General features: G+C 36.8%; 1 protein-coding gene across 7 annotated transcripts in view; it reads right to left on the bottom strand.

Annotated features, from left to right (window-relative positions):
- LMBR1 (limb development membrane protein 1) overlaps positions 1-17467 on the bottom strand; it is a 201578-nt gene that overhangs the window by 46347 nt on the left and 137764 nt on the right. For all 7 annotated transcript variants that reach the window (XM_032244888.1, XM_032244893.1, XM_032244891.1 and 4 more), the window contains one exon: positions 2045-2125. In XM_032244888.1, coding sequence (XP_032100779.1) covers positions 2045-2125 — 81 coding nt within the window. The remainder of the gene's footprint in view (positions 1-2044; positions 2126-17467) is intronic.

Below are 17467 nucleotides of genomic sequence, written 5' to 3'. Positions count from 1 at the left end.
AATAGTTATGACATAGCTGAAAGAAACCAAAATGGAAGACAGACCAGTAAAAAATATCACAGATTGAAGCATGAAGATAAAAAAGGAGATAAATACAGAAAATAATATAAGAATGAAAAAGTCTAGCATATGTGTAACTGCGGCCTGAGGAAATAAGAGAGACTGGGCAGAAGCAATATTTGATAAGATAATGGCCAAGAATTTTCTCAAGTAGATAGAAGACATCAAGCCACAGAATCATGAAGTAACACATAGATTTCAAGAAGGATGAATATCCAAAGAAAACCAAATCTAAGCACATCAGAGTAAAATGGCTAAACAAAGACAAAAGGAAAATCTTTAAAGCCTTCCGAAAAAGAAACAACATGACTTTTAGCCAGAAACCAGAAGACGGCAGAATGACATCTTTACAATGCTGAAAACCACCAAACAAAAAGTTTTAGTATGTTTTCCAATAAACAAACACTCAAGAGAATCTATTGCCAGCAAACCTGTGTTTTTCAAACAGAAGCTAAATGAACATTAGAAACGTAAAAATATAAATACAATCAGGGACATATGAATTCAAATACCAATGAAACACCATTTCACATCAACTAAGTTGGTAAAAATTTTAAAGTCCAACATTGTCAAGTATAGGCAAGGATATGCAGCAACAAGGAACCCTACTCATGCCTAGCAGGAATGCAAATTAATAAAACTATGTGAGAAAACCATTTGGCTTTATCTGCAAAAGTTGCACAGGCACATATACAATGATCTTGCAGTTCCATATCTAGTATGTACCCTGAAAAAATATATATACCAAGAGATACAACATGGCAAAACTCCATCTCTACCAAAAGATACAAAATATTAGCCAGCTGTGCTGGCATGCACCTGTGGTCCCAGCTACTCAGGAGGCTGAGGTGGGAGGATTGCTTGAGCTGGGGAGGCGGAGATTGCAGTGAATTGAGACTGCACCATTGCACTCCAGCATGGACAACAGAGTGAGGCTCTGTCTCAAAAAATAAAAAAATGAAAAAAAAAAAATACTATAAGTGAGGCATCCAACAAGGTAAAATCTCATCTGACAAGGTAAAATTCAAAATGTCTATTTTCTAATAAAAAGTTCCCAGGCATGCAAAGAAGCACAAAAATACTACTGATTATGAAGAGAAAAATCAATCCATCAAAACATATCAAGAATTAATACAAACATTAGAAGTAGCAGACAAAAACATTAGAAGTGCTGTCATAACTATGCTCTATATTTTCACAAAGATGGAGGACACAGATTGAATGTGTTAATTAGAGACATAATAGAAGATACAAAACAGGCCCAAAAGGACCCTCTAGAGATGAAAACTGCAGTTGTAGAAAAACTAAAAGGCAAAAACCACTAGATGAGATTAAAGGCAGATTTGACATGCAGAAGAAAAGATTGGTGAAAGTGAAGACACAGCTATAGAAACTAACCAAAATGAAACACAGCAAAAACAAACAAACAAAACCTAAAAAATATAGCAACATCCTTGAGCTATAGCCTAAAATACTTGTAATTGGAGTCCCTGAAAAGGGAAGCATGAAAGGGAAAGAAAAAATATTTGGAGAAGTAATTGTCAAAATATTTCCAAATTAGTTGAAAACTATAAACTCCTAGCTCTAATAAACATGAAGAAAACTACTTTAAGGCATATCACAATCAAATTGTTCAAAATCAATAATAAAGACATCTTAAAAGCAGATAGAGAAAAAAGACACATTAAAAGATAAGTATGACAGATGACTTATCAGAAATAATGTAAGTGAGAAGGTAATGGAGTAACATCTTTGAACATCAACCTTTGAAAAGTCATTTTGTATATACATAAAACAAAAAAGTCAGTAAATATAAACTTATCCTCTCCCCAAACTAAAAGATAGTCTTTATTAATGATTCGGGAGAGGTTGAAAGTTTTAACACAAAGATTTCATAAATTTTCTAATGTTTCCGACTACAGTAAAGTCTTTAATAAGAAACCAAGACCAATATATAAGTCAACAAAAAAAAAAAGTACAATACCTAATTTTGTCTTAAGAGTCTTCACATTTTCAAGTTCTTGTTCCAACTCCATTACGTTGTATTCCACCGAGGAAGACAGCCCTACTCAAAGCAAAAATATTTAGAAGTATAACAGAACCCCTAACACTATAGAACAGGTAGCCCTTTAATTAAAATATAAAATAACACGTCAAATCCTGCTAATTGAAAATAAAAACAAATGCTGCTGTGATTCAGAGGAAAGCACATCCATATATTTACCAATTAAAACTTCCAAGTTCTTGCTGATTAAACACTACACGTTTCTACAGAGTGATACAATGGACTGTGGAGACTCAGAAGGGCGAGGGTTGGGTGGGGGCACGGGATAAAAAAACTACATATTGGGTACAATGTATGCTACTCCAGTGAGGGGTGCATTAAAATCTCAGACTACACCACTATAAACCACTACACATCTATGTCACCCAAAACCACTGGCACCCCAAAAGCTATTGAAATAAAAATATTAAAAGTAAACACCACGTTTCCAAGAAAATTTCTTAACGTGGTAAAGTTCTAATTTGATCTATTAATAATCTTTTCTTAATTACAAAAACATATTGGGCTTACTATAAAAAGTGAAAAAAATCAAGATCTCCTTTTCTCCATCTCACCTTCTTAAAATAACAATTATGAACAGCTTGGCTGATGCTCCCATACCTTCCTTCACATTCAGAAGCACATTCATACATACATTATCTATCATATACATGGTTTTTATTACATATTTTATATGAATGGGGTCAATCAGACATATTACTTTGCTATTTGCTTTCCTAGTCAATTGCATGTCCAAGGTGATAGCTGAATAGCATTCCATAGTACAGACGTTCTACATCTTTATGCAGAATTATTCCCTTTACAAATATTCAAGTTTTCAACTTTGTTGCCACTATAAACAGTGTTGAAATAAACATTCTTGTATGCATGTCCAACACATTTTGGTTATAATTATTTCTGTAAGACAGATTCCCAAAACTTAGATTGCTGAGTCAAAGGGCATGAACATTTACAGGTTACTTCCCCAAAACACTGTATAGACTATTGTAGTAATTTACATTTCTATCAATAGCTTTGAAAGTATCTATTTTCCAATATCTTCTTGAGCACTGGATGATATAACTCTTGAATGCTAGCAATATAATGGTTGAAAAATGTTTTCTTATTGTTACTTTAATATGCATTTCCCTAAATGTGGTTGAACATATTTCTGTATGTTTATCACCTAAAATTTCCCTATTCATATTTCCTGCTTGTTTCTCTAATGGCAGATCTTTGCATTCTTTCTATTTTATCTGTTAAATTCCAAAACAGAGAAATTAAAATCCCCACTACAACTGGACTTTAAGTTCTCTCAGTTTTTAAGAGTGTCTTTTTTTTTTTTTTTTTTTCCCAATAAGCATTTGTATTTGACTGCTGAGACTGGGGGATTCTGTTTGCTAGGGGTTGTTTTCTTTTTTTTCCCATCCTAGACTGTTACATCTTCCTTATGAATCATATATTTTATCATTTCATAATGACCCTGTTTGTTTTTAATGCTTTTCAACTTAAATTCTGTTTTGTGGACTTTAAGTTCTACTTTCTTTTGTTTTTACCTATCTTGCTTGCTTACTTGCATACATTTATACACACACCTTTAATTTTAATCTTTCTTTTTCTCTTACCCAGCTGAATCTTACTTGAGGTTTAACCTATATCAGTTAGAGTTCATTGGCTATACGCAACTGAAATAGACTCACTAGTTAAAACAGAAAGGGAATTCAGAAGATAGATCCAGTAGGAAAATTTTCCAGTAAAGAAAGTAGAGGAAATGGGCAGCTGAGAGTTCCAGGTGGCAGAGCAGATGGATAGTCTCCTCATATTGTAACAGCTGGGATGACTCAGTCCGAGTACTCTCTGTCTGTATGTCACTATGATTAGGAATAAAAGTCTAGGAAGCAGGCGTCCTAATGGCATAGCTTAGAGTCACATGTTGGTTTCTTGGAGAGCCAAGAACTTTGATGAGCAGTTCCACCAATCTCATCTAGCCAGGGAAATCCACAAATCCAAATCAGATGCCCTTTCTCTACTAAAAGAAAGGGCAATAGATGCTTCTAGCAAAAATGATAAATACAGGTTGAATAATCCAATATGATAACCTGTTCTTTCACAGTCAAATTCAGTCCGTTTACACTTAGCAAAACACAGAGCTTGCATTCAGTACAATTTAGTTTAATAGCTGACAAACTTCATTTTATACTTTCTATATTTTAAGTAATTTTTTAAAGACTCTGTCTTTATAAAATGAAACATGCACATTAGTTCAAAGTATCAAACACATGCACGGGTTTGTTGTCACATGTCTTCTCCCTCCTGAATCCACTTTCTCAAAAGTCGCTGTCCAGCTGGTTCTTCTGGCATTTGTCTTCTTACTGCAACTTATGGATGTCCTGCGTAGAGCATTCCCACTGTGGCAAGTGAGGAGGCAAGTGTCTGAGCCACACACCTCTTCACTCCTCCCTTTCTCTCAATTTGGCCATGACGATCATTTTAGCTAGATTGATATTCAATGTCTACGTTATTATAACAACCAAAATGCTCATCCACAAAGTGAACTATGACCAGCTGTCCTTCCTTCCTTAACATTCTTCCCAGCCCGAGAATTAGCAATAATTTCTTTTACTTAGTTTTCCACTACATACTTAACACAAATTCAAACCCAAAACATCCTGCCAAACATCATTTTCCCTTGGTTTTTATATTCCTGGGTTATACTATCAACTTCATTTTCTTGAAGAAATTTCTCCTGGTGTCTTTAGACCTGCCCACCCTAGATGGACTGCCCTCTGTGCCTCTGGCCCCCTTTCACCCTGGGACTGCCTGCCTGCCCCTCCTGTGGGGCATCTCTTATTTCCTACACAGCCCATATCTTTTCTTATTTGCTCCCTTGTTTAGATGGTGCATATCCTCCAGTGGTTTGCTCAGAAAAGCTGATTGTGAGGTAAATTTTTAAAGACTATGCAAGTCTGAATACTTTACCTTTGCTCTTACATTATAGTTTCAGTATAAAAATTAAGGTCAAAACTAATTCTTTTTCAGAATTCTGAAGGCATTGCTTCATTCTTTTTGAATGTGAACTGCTTTTCATTTCCCTTTCAAACTATGTAGGATCTTTGTCCCCTGTGCTCTTGCTGAGAGCATTTTCATGTATTGTGTTGGGCACCAGATGACCCTTTTCAATCTCCAAATTCATGTCCTTCAGATCTGTGAAATTTTCTTGATTTTATCACTTCCTCCACCACATTTTCTCTCCTCTATTTGGAACTCCTGTAAGTTGAACATTGGATCTCCTGAGCTGGTTCTCTAATAGTTTTAATTCTTCTCTCCTATTTTACCTATTTTTATCATTTTGACCTATCTTCTGGAAAAGTTCTTCACCTTCCAATCTTTTTGCTTTGTTATTTCTAAATTTCAGGAATGCTTTTCTGCTCACTGAATACCCAATTTTTATGAAACCTGGTCTTTCTCGTGAATGTAATCTCTATCTCCGCCTGCATACTGACGGATTTATTTTGAGACATTCTTCTCGCATGCATATTTTATCTCCTCCAAGCACTCTTGTTTGATGCATATAGGAGGCTTTCCTTGGATGTTTGGTGAGCCTTAGTTGTCTGCTCACATTTAACACTGAAGCCGTAGGAGGGTGGAGCAAGATGACTAAACAGAAGCCTCTACTGACTGTCCCTGCTGCAGGAGCATGAAATTTTAACTACACACAAAAAAGCACTGTCATAAGAACTAAAAATCAGGTGAGCATTTACGGTACCTGGTTTTACTACATATTGCTGATAGAGGCACTGAAGAGGGTAGGAAAGACAGCCTTGAATTGCCGAAGCCAACCCCTCCTCCATTCCAGCAGTGGCCGTGTGGTGTGGAGAAAAACTGTATACTTGGAGTAGGGAGCGCACAGCAAATGGGAGACTTGGCATTGCACTCAGTGCTGCCCAGTCACAGCAGACAGCAAAGCTATGCTGGGCGTAGCCAGTGCATGCCCACAGGGGGAGCATGTGGACCAGCCCTAGCCAGAAAGGAATTGCCCATCCCAGTGGTCAAAACTTGAGTTTCTCAGCAAGCCTCACCATCGTGGGCTACAGTGCTCTGGGACCCTAAGTAAACTTGAAAAGTAGTCTACGACACAAGAACTGCAATTCCTAGATAGCCTTGGTGCTGGGCTGGGCTTAGAGCCAGTGGACTAGGGCAGCCCATGACCAGGCAGAGTGGCTAAGGGAGTGCTTGCACCACCCCTCCTCCAACCCCAGGCAGCACAGCTCACAGCAAGGAAAGTGACTTCTTCCTTCTGCTTGAAGAGAGGAAAGTGAAGAGTAAAGAGGACTCTGTCTTGCATTTTGGATACCAACTCAGCCACAGTACAATAGGGTGCTGGGCATAGTCATCAGGGCCCTATTCTAGGCCCTAGCTTCTAGATGATATTTCTGGATATGTCTGGGCCAGAAGGGAACCTGCTACCTTGAAGGGAGGGACTCAGTTCCAGCAGGATCTATCACCTACTGAAGAGCCCCTGGGTCCCAAAGATCCAGGAGTGATACCCAGTTAGTATGCAATGGGCCTTGGGGAGACTGAGACATGCTGGCTTCAGGTCTGAGGCAGCACATTCCCAGCTACGGTGGCTACAGTGAAAGACTCCTTCTGCTTGAGAAAAGCAGAGGGAAAAGTAAAGGGTACTTTGTCTTCCAGCTTAGGTACTAGCTTGGCCCCAGTGAGACAGAGTATCAGGTGAGCTCTTGGGGCCCCTGAAACCAGGCCTAGGCTATTGAACAGCATTTATAGACCTGCCTGGGACAGAGGGAAGCCCGCTGCCCTGGCAGCATTCACCACAAGCTGACTGCAGAGCCTCTGTGCTTTAAGTGACCATTGGCAGTGGCCTGGCAGAACTCCCCATGGGCTGCTGGTGGTGGTAGCCTGTGGGAGAGTCTTCTCAGCCTGTGGAAGGAGGAGGAAAGAGTAGGAAGGACTTTGTCTTGTGGTTTGAGGGCCAGTTTAGCTGCAGTAAAACAGAACACCAGCTAGATTTCTAAAGTTTTTGACTCCAAACTCTGCTCCCCAGACAGCATCTGTGGACCCACCCTGGGTCTCAGGGAACTTTTCACACTGAAGGGAAGGATACAACCTGGCTGGCTTCCCCCCTACTGATCATAGAGCCCTAGGGCCTTGAGAGAACACAGGCAGCAGCCAAGCAGTGTTTACAGTGGGCTTTGAGCGGAACCCAGTGCTGTGCTGGCTTCAGGTCTCACCCAGCATAGTCCCAGTGGTGGTGGCCACTGGGGTGCTTACATCACCCCAACCCCAGCTCTAGGAAGCTCAGCACAGAGAGATGCCATTTATTTGGGAGAAAGTAACAAGAAAAACAACAACAAGTAACAAAGAACAAGAATCTCTTATTGGTAATACAGAGAATTCTTCCGGATCTTATCTAAAGCCACTGAGGCATTACCACTATGAGTCTGCAAGAACCACAGCATTATTGGGCCACGGGCCCATGTTCCTTTGAATATCCGGAAAGCCTTCCCAAGAAAGACAGGCACATACAAGCCCAGACTGTGAAGACTACAACAGATATATAACTCTTCAATGCCCAGACACTGATGAACATCCACAAGTGTCAAGACCATCCAGGAAAACAAGAACTCACCAAACAAACTAAATGAGGCACCAGGGACCAATCCTGGAGAAATAGAGATATATAACCTTTCAGACAGAATTCAAAATGGTTGTTTTGAGGAAACTCAAAGAAATTCAAGATAATACAGAGAAGGAATTCAGAATTTTATCAGATAAATTTAACAAAGAGATTGATATAATTAAAAAGAATTCAGCAGAAATTCTAGAGTTTGAAAAATGCAACTGACAAACAGAAGAATGCATCAGAATCTCTTAATAGCAGAACTGGTCAAGCAGAAGGAAGAATTGGTGAGCTTGAAGGCAAATTTGAAAATACATAGTAGAGGAAAAAAAAATAAAAAAGAATGAAGCATGCCTACAATGTCTAGAAAATAGCCTAAAAGGGGCAAATCTAAGAGTTATTGGTGGCAAAAAAAGAGTTAAAGAGAGACCGGTTAAAAAGTTTATTCAAGGGGAGAATATCAGAGAACTTCCCAAACCTAAAGAAAGAAAGAATTTCAGTATCTTTATACTGAAATTTAAGAACAAGAAGGTTATAGAATACCAAGTAGATTTAACTCAAAGACGACTACCTCAAACAATCAAAGTCCCAAAGGTCAAGGACAAAGAAAGGATCCCAAAAGCCATAAGAGAAAAGAAACAAATAACATACAATGGAGCTCCAGTATACCTGGAAGCAGATTTTTTAGTAGAAACCTTGCAGGCCAGGAGAGAGTAGCACGACATGTATAAAGTGCTGAAGGAAAAAAACTTACACCCTAGAATAGTATATCTGGTGAAAATATCCTTCAGGTATGAAACAGAAAGACTTTCCCAGACAAACAAAAGCTGAGGCATTTCATCAACATCAGACCTGTCCAACAAGAAATGCTAAAGGGAGTTCTTCAATCTGAAAGAAAAGAATGTTAATGAGCCATAAGAAATCACCTGAAGATATAAAACTCACTGGTAATAGTAAGGAAACACAGAAAAACACAAAATATCGTAACACTGTAGTTATGATGTGTAAACTCCTCTTATAATAAGTAGAAATACTAAGTGATGAACCAATCAAAAATAATAACTACAATAACTTTTCAAGACAGAGACAGTAGAGTAAGACAAAGAGAAACAACAGAAAGTTTCTACGGTGCAGATTAAAAGTGTGGGGATGAAGTTAAAGTGTAGAGTTTGTATTAGTTTTCTTTTTGCTTGTTTGTTTACACAATGTGTTAAATTGTCCTCAGTTTAAAATATGGGTTATAGGATATTATTTGCATGCCTCATGATATCAAATTGAAAAACATACAATGGATACTTTAAAAATAAAAAGCAAGAAATTAAATCCTACTACCAGAGAAAATCACTTTCAGTAAAAGGAAGACAAAAACAAAAGAAGAAAGAGAAGGCTATACAAAACAACCAGAAAACAAATAACAAAATGGCAGGAGGAAGTCCTTACTATCAATCATAACACTAAATGTAAATGGACTAAACTCTCCAATCAAAAGACATAGTGATTGAATGGATAAAAAAGCAAAACCCAATTATATGTTACCAACAAGAAATACACTTTACCTATACAGATACATATAGATTGAAAATAAAGGTACAGAAAAAGATATTCCATGCTAACAGAAACAAGAAAAATGCAGGAATAGCTATACTTGTACCAGACAAAATAGATTTCAAGACAACAAATTTAAGAAGAGACACAGAAAGTCATTATATGATGATAAAGGAGCCAATTCTGCAAAAGGGTATAACAATTGTATATATGTATGTGCCCACTGGAACATCCAGATATATTAAGCAAATATTATTAGAGCTAAAGAGAAAGATAGACCTCAATATAAGAATAGCTGAAGACTTCAGCACCCCAGCACTGGATAGATCTTCCAGTAACAGAAAATCAAAGAGAAACATCAGACTTAATCTGCACTGTAGAACAAATGGACCTGCTATATATTTACAGAACATTTCATCTAATGGATATCAGAATAAATATTCTCCTCAGCACACGGATCATTCTCAAGGACAGACCATATGTTAGGTCACAACACAAGTCTTAAAACATTCAAAAAATTGAAATAATGTCAAGCATCTTCTCTGACCATAATGAAACAAAACTAAAAATCAACAAGAGGAATTTTGAAAACCATACAAGCACATGGAAATTAAACAAACTGCTCCTGAATGACCAGTGGGTCAATGAAGAAACTAAGGGGGAAATTGAAAACTTTCTTAAAACAAATTATAATGGAAGCACAACATACCAAAACCTAAGAAATACAGCACAAGCAGTACTAAGAGGGAAGTTTACAGCTATAGGTGCCTACATGAAAAAGAGAAAAAACTTCAAATAATCTAATGATGCATCTTAGAAAAGCAAGAGGAAACCAAACCCAAAATTAGTGAAAGAAATAATACAGATCAAAGCAGAAATAAAATTGAAATGAAGAATACAAAAGATCAGTGAAACAAAAAGTTGTTTTGAAAAGTTCACAAAACTTTAGCCAGACCAAGAAAAGGTAAGATCCAAATAAAATTAGAGATGAAAGAGGAGACAGTACAACTGATATCACAGAAATTCAAAGGATCATTAGTAGTTACTATGAGTAATTACATGCCAATACATTGGAAAGTCTAGAAAAAAATGGACAAATTCCTAGACACATACAACCTACCAAGATTGAACCAGGAAGAAATCCAAAACCTAAACAGACCAATAATAAGTAACAAGATCAAAGCTGTAATAAAAAGTCTCCCAATAAAGAAAAGCCCAGGACTTGATGGCTTCACTGCTGAAGTCTACCAAATATTTAAAACAGAACTAATACCAATCCTATTCAAACTATTCTGAAAAACAGAGGAAGAGAAAATACTTCCTAACTCATTTTATGGGGCCAGTATTGCCCTGATACCAAGACATCAAAGAAAGAAAACTACAGGCCAACATCTCTGATGAATATTGATGCAAAAATTATCAACAAAATACTAGCAAACCAAATTCAACAATACATTAAAAAGATCATTCATATGAAGTGAGATTTTCCAGCAGGTCAACAATGACATCAAGGGACTAAAAGTACTGCCATCCACAAGCTGACTTAAACAGGAAGACTGGTGCTCTTTCTCTTTTTTATGTAACTTTGTAATTTCTGCTTATTTTAATTTGCTCTTCATTTCTTTGTTTTCTTCTTTCCCAGCTAGTGAAACTTCTATCCTTTCTCCTCCATGTTAATTTGGTAGTTCAATGGTTACTTTCCCATTTTTAATACTCAGACATGCTTTTCATTATAATATCAGCATCACACAATACTAGCCTCCACAGGGATACTTTTTTGAGTAACTTACCCCACACCAAGGTGAAGTTCTCACCACGCTTTAATGATTCTCTCACTGCTTCCCACCCATGCCCTCAACTCCTGGATCTTGCTGAGATTGTTTTAAAAATATTTAGTTCAAGACTATTGCCAAATTTTTCCTTCAATATGGAAGTTAGAATAGTGCTTGGCACAAATTAGATAATATACAAGTGAAAAATGAACAAAAGAATGACATCTTTGGGAATATATGAACTTTTTTCTTTTCTTTTCTTTTTTTAAGAGACAGGGTCTTACTTTATTTTAGTGCCCAGGTTAGACTCAAACTCCTGGGCTCAAGCTTATACTCCCACCTCCCGAGTAGCTGGGACTGCGGGTGCACACCACCACACTCAGCTGAGTTTTTAACTGCAGTCTTTATTCCTCCCTTACCACTATAGGTACTATTCAGCAACCAGTAGCAGGTTGCAAATGGGAAACTTGTTGTTCATCTCTGTCTTCTTTGTCTGGAATCTATGTGAAAGTATGTCAGGGCTTTTTCTTTTTCCATCATTCTTGGAATTCAGGAATCTTACATATTAAATCCAGTTCTTTTTATTTTCTATTGAATAACCTTGCCTAGGACTCTGTGGCCTTTTAACCTGAACTCAAGTCTTTCTTCAGCTCATTGATATTTTCTTCTATTTTCTATTTACCTATTTTTTCTACTTGTTCTTTCTATCCTTCTAGATGCCAATTATTTACATTCAGTATCTTAGCGCTGCCGCCCACATCTACCGTTTCATTAACAGTTTCCTTCTCTTTGTACTTTTGGTGTGTGATACAAAATAGTTCTTCCTCTTGATTCTGCCAGATGATTAATTCAATCTTCAAAGGACTACATTAGTTTCCTGTTGCTGCTGCAACAAATTACCATAAAGTTCTGGCTCAAGACAACATAAATTTGTTGTCTTACAGCTCTGGAAGTGAGAAGTCCTAAAATCAAGGTGCTAGCAGGACTGTAATCCTTCTGGAGACTCTAGGGGAGAAACCATTCCTTGTCTTTTCCAGCCCCTGGGGCCACCTGCATTCTTTGAGTCATGGTCCCTTCCTTGAATCACTCCAACCTCTTCTTCCATTACTAATGTCTCCTTTCTCTGACCGTCTGTCTTCACTTATACCAACACTTGTGATTACACGGGGCCCGCTACATAATCCAGGATAATCTCAAGATCCTTAACTTCATCCCACATGCAAAGTCCCTTCTGCCATGTAAGGTAACATATTCACAAATTCTGGAAATTAGGACTTGGACGTTAGAAAACCATTATTTTGACTATCACAAGGACTATTTCCTTTTTTGTTTTTTTGTTTTGTTTTGTTTTGTTTTTTAGACGGAGTTTCGCTCTTGTTACCCACACTGGAGTGCAATGGCGTGATCTCGGCTCACCGCAACCTCCGCCTCCTGGGTTCAAGCAATTCTCCTGCCTCAGCCTCCCCAGCAGCTGGGATTACAGGCACACGCCACCATGCCCAGCTAATTTTTTGTATTTTTAGTAGAGACGGGGTTTCACCATGTTGACCAGGATGGTCTCGATCTCTTGACCTCGTGATCCACCCGCCTCAGCCTCCCAAAGTGCTGGGATTACAGGCTTGAGCCACCGCGCCCGGCCCTCCTTTTTTGTTTATCTATTAAGCTTTTAATTTTTTTCAAGTTCTCGGCATCAGTCTTTTTTCTGTTCTAATGACATTTCCTTGGACGTTCTTATGACTTTTGAGGATTAGGTATGTCTCTCCCATTAAATGGAAACCACATGTTCTAGACACTTATCTTGGTCTTCCTCACTCAAGCTTAAACAACTGGTACTTTTTCTCTATCCACCTCTGTTGGTCCCTTCATCTCTAATCATATCAGACACTCCCCCAAACAATGACAAACCAGCAATTCCTGTTCCTAGGGACTAGGGATCAACTGGCCAGAGAAACTAACTTAGAAGGAGGAAACCTCACTGGGTCTGTCTAGGTGCAAAGTGTGGTCCTTTCTCAAAGGGAAAGACTGGAAATAGAATTCGGCCCAACAACGCAAGGCCAGCAAGTTCAGACAAACCTTTGCAACACAAGGGCAAATGCAATCTCACTAAGGGAATTCAAAGTCCTCTTTTTCTAAGCCTCTTCAGGGAATCACAAAACTCCAGTCCTATCCCAGGTTTCTAGGAGAAGTAAATCCCATTCCTTTTGTATTTCTTTGCTCACTTCTGCCCATCACTGAAGAGACAGCAATCGAGTACCCTCTCTTTTGAAGAACCTGAGGTCTCAAATCCAACTGAAATGTTATACGATATTTTCAGAGCTCATGAGTTTAATCGTTTTACTTGTTAATATATGATGGATATATTTATGACAGGAGGGATAAAGCTAGTACAGAAATATCCAGGTAATGTGACAAAAGCTACTAAACTTCGATTACAAAATTAGTTTTGAGTTTCTGGCAGCCAAAGCAAGGGGGAAGCAATTAAGTTACAGAATGAATGGGCATTTCCATATAATGTGATTTACAGAAAGACAGCATAGTTCTGTAAGATTTTCAGGGGGCTCTGAATCAAAGTTTAAACTGTATAATAGTTTTAGTAATAAATAATTTTACTTTTATCTCCATTCTTTAAAATTTAAATTGTGTATATGTAATTAATGCTCATTTAACTTCTATATCTCATTAAATAGAAATATAATTCCAAACTACATTCATTCCCCATTCATGCAAAGATGTATCATTCTGGTAACCAGTTGAAGGCTAGAAAAAAAAATCTCATAAGTATTCAAAATTTCGAAAGAGAATGGATATCAGAATAGACAGTATTCCTGCTGCCAATTTGAAATTAAGTGAAAAGACATAACTGCCTACTTTGTGGGTATGTTTACAGAGCTCAATACAAACGTCTAGACCACTCAATGTATGATTTTTCAAAGGAAAATAACTAAAATGGCATTTCTGAAATGCTATGCTTCTGTCTGCAGGTGATACAACACTAGGCACACAATAGGGTAATATTTATTGACTGACTTGCATATAAAAATCAAAACTGCATTCTTGTTGTCCTCAAATAAATTATACTTTTATTAAATGACTAGATTCATCTGGGATGACACATTATTCAAGGACAAAACCAACCTTTATCATAAGGTAATAGAGCAATACCTAAGGGAGAAATGTAAGCTTTTTTGAGTAGAATATTTCATTATAAATGACCAGAAGAAAACAATGACTATCATAAAAAACTATGACATACTGCAAACAAACACTGAGGTATTATGTGGATGTAAGTTGCACCAAAATTTAAAATATCCTGAGGAACTGCATTATCATTACTTTATTTCCAAATGAATCTAAAATGTTCAATGTCAGCATTGTCTAGTCAATAAGTCAAATTGGTAGACAAAACCTGTTTAGACAAGTCATGAAAAATAAAAAGGGATTCTCCAAGAAAACCACAAAGCAGCTCATTTAAGGTCAATTTAATGGTATTATTCTGTTTTTCTTCTAGCCCCAACATAAGATTTCACTACCTCAAAGGAAATTGTAAGAGTATCTGTTTGCATTCCCCTTAGGTGATTGGCAGTCCAACACCAATTAGTTCAAAATTACACTGTTACTAACATGCAATAAAACAACACCTTTCATCTTTCTTACATAGGTAAGAATACCTTCCGAGCCAATAACTTTGATCAAATAAGTATTTTTGATCCTGCCCCACCCGTCTGTTTGGATTCAGGAAAACTAATAGCTGAAGGCAACTTTTCCCAGCTTTATTCTTAAGCTGAAAAACTAGTGTGGTATTAAAAATATTTTGCTTCCAAGATAACAGAATTCCCCAAAGTCCAGTATTTATTCAGTAACTAAGCTGTCCTTATAACTTTCTTAATATATAAGATAGCCTACATATAAAAGGGGAGATACTATTTATTTTTAAAATATAAAATGTATTTTTTAAAATAAATACAAATTTCCAATTAGATATGCAAGCCCTTCAAATAACTGATGCAATACAATTATCTTCCTAAACAATGTCCTAAACTTTGTCTCATAATGAATACTATTTGGCAGTAGATACCTCTAGCATAAACAGATTAATGTTACATTTAACTTTTAATTTAGCATATAACCAAAAAGAAGTTTGATTAGAAAATATTATCCAAGTAGCTCTTTAAAAATTTGATTATACTTATTACTTTAAGTATGACCAAAGTGATCTCTATTGCCAAGAATGTGAGGTCACTCAAATACTATAAATTATTTCTAATCACTTACGCAAACAACGTTGTTAAAGCCCAAAGCTCCTAATAATTCACAGAGCAAACAGTTTCCATCTCTCTAAGCAAACACCATTTACTGTATACCATAGAGCCAATGCTGATGAGGCAAACTCCAGAAAGCATTTGGAAACTGAAGCCAGGACATTCAAATCTCTAATGTATCTATTTCAGCATGGACTAACACTGTTACTATCTACAAAGGAGACAGACAGCGCATACATAAACACTATCTGTGTCTATTCCACTTGTAACACTATAATTATTAAAAAATAGTTTCTTTTTACTTGTGACATATCCACAAAAATATGGCTATTGACCCAGTAATGTGAAACTTTTGAAATCCAACACAATTGTGAAAATGCAAATATACTTTCATTATTAATGACTGCAAGATGGAAATTATTAAACAATCAACTTTAGGAACATTATATAATGCTATGTACAATTAAAATAATGATTTGGCTGTTTTTCTACTTTAGATATAAGCTACTAGATTTAAACTGGATGTTACGATAATTTTTTAACCTTCAGGTTTATATAAGATACTATTAGGAATACCATCATCTATCTAGGTTGTAGTTGAGAAAGTAGCTCGGGTATATTAAATTCATCTTCCATTACACAAATTTGGATTTTTTTTTTTTTTGAGGCAGAGACTCGCTCTACTGCCCAGGCTGAAGTACTTGGCATGATCTCGGTTCACTGCAACCTATGCTGCCTGGGTTCAAGCGATTCTCCTATGTCAGCCTCCTGGGTAGCTGGGATTACAGGTACCCACCACCATGCCCAGCTAATCTTTATATTTTTAGCAGAGATGGGGTTTCACCATGTTGGCCAGACTGGTCTCAAACTGCTGACCTCAGGTGATCTGGCCGCCTTGGCCTCCCAAAGTGCTGGGATTACAGGCATGAGCCACTGTGCCCAGCCAATTTGGATCATTTTTCTAGAACAATTCTCTCTCTCTAGATTTCATAAAATATAGGATATTTAACTCATTCTATAGTTTGTTATTCCAAAGTGCTCCTCATTTACTGATTTTATATTAGCATATATCTCTTACAGTCACCTCATCTCATCTTGCAAAAAAAATAATTTATTTGGGCCACATTTTATTGTCATAAATTGTGATTAAAGGGCTCAAGAAGCTGAATAAATTACAACAAGGAATCTCTGACTATTTCAGATTCTTGGACACAAATATTTGTTGATTATATTTGATCCCTTTCACACTAACCCCAGACATTTCTCAAAGTGGTCCAGAGTCTGGTAAATTCAAAATATTCTCCCTTCAGTGATGGAACTAACAGCAAGTAGTATTTGTAGGACTGCCATTGCCAGAACCTAGAAGAATGCCTAGATAAAAGTAATTTAGAGGACATAAGAAAATCTGACGTGAGCTTCCATATATCATTAAGTGTGTTATATGAAAGAGTGTAATGACCAAATTAGCATATCACCTTGCCAATGATCTGGAAATGCCTCTGACTGAATGCTACTCTAGATAGTCTAAAGAAGCAACCACTCCAAAGAAGCATCCATAAATACCACCCTAAACCTTGGCACCTTCCTAAAATTCCCTGGCAAATTCAACTTGGTTATAGACAGGAAGACTCAAGGACTGATGATAACACTAAGTGCTTCTGGCTGGTCACAAGTTCCATGAAAAGGCTGTAGAAGACATGTCTTTTTTTTTTTCAATCTCTTTATTTTTATTTTTCAGGATAAAAAGATATTGCAATTTGATACCCAGCAAAAATGAAACAACTATATTATCTGTGCTCTTAAGAGTAATCGAAGACTTTTTAAAAAGATTGGAATCAACAGGAAAGTAACTGCCACAAAAAGTGACACACTAATTTTTTATCATGAAGATGAAAATAGTATCTAAAACAATTGAGTTGAATTATTAAGGTCAAAGATGACAATATTTTAAAATAAATTAAAAGAACTCTGGAGGTTTTAAACTTAAACAACAAAACATAATTTATATTCATTATGGTACTACTTCTAAGGTTACCCAGTACACCCATAGGCTATACACACACAGAAGCTAATTATTTCAATTAATGCTGCTGCATTACTTAAACATTCAAACATGTTGAGAGAGAATGAGAGAGAGTAAAAGAGA

Source organism: Sapajus apella, unplaced genomic scaffold (genome assembly GCF_009761245.1).
Source record: "Sapajus apella isolate SASKATOON/1434 unplaced genomic scaffold, GSC_monkey_1.0 scaffold56, whole genome shotgun sequence".
Lineage (NCBI taxonomy): Eukaryota > Metazoa > Chordata > Mammalia > Primates > Cebidae > Sapajus > Sapajus apella.
The sequence above is the reverse complement of the archived record's forward strand: the minus strand, read 5'-3'. Positions and strand labels throughout refer to the sequence as shown.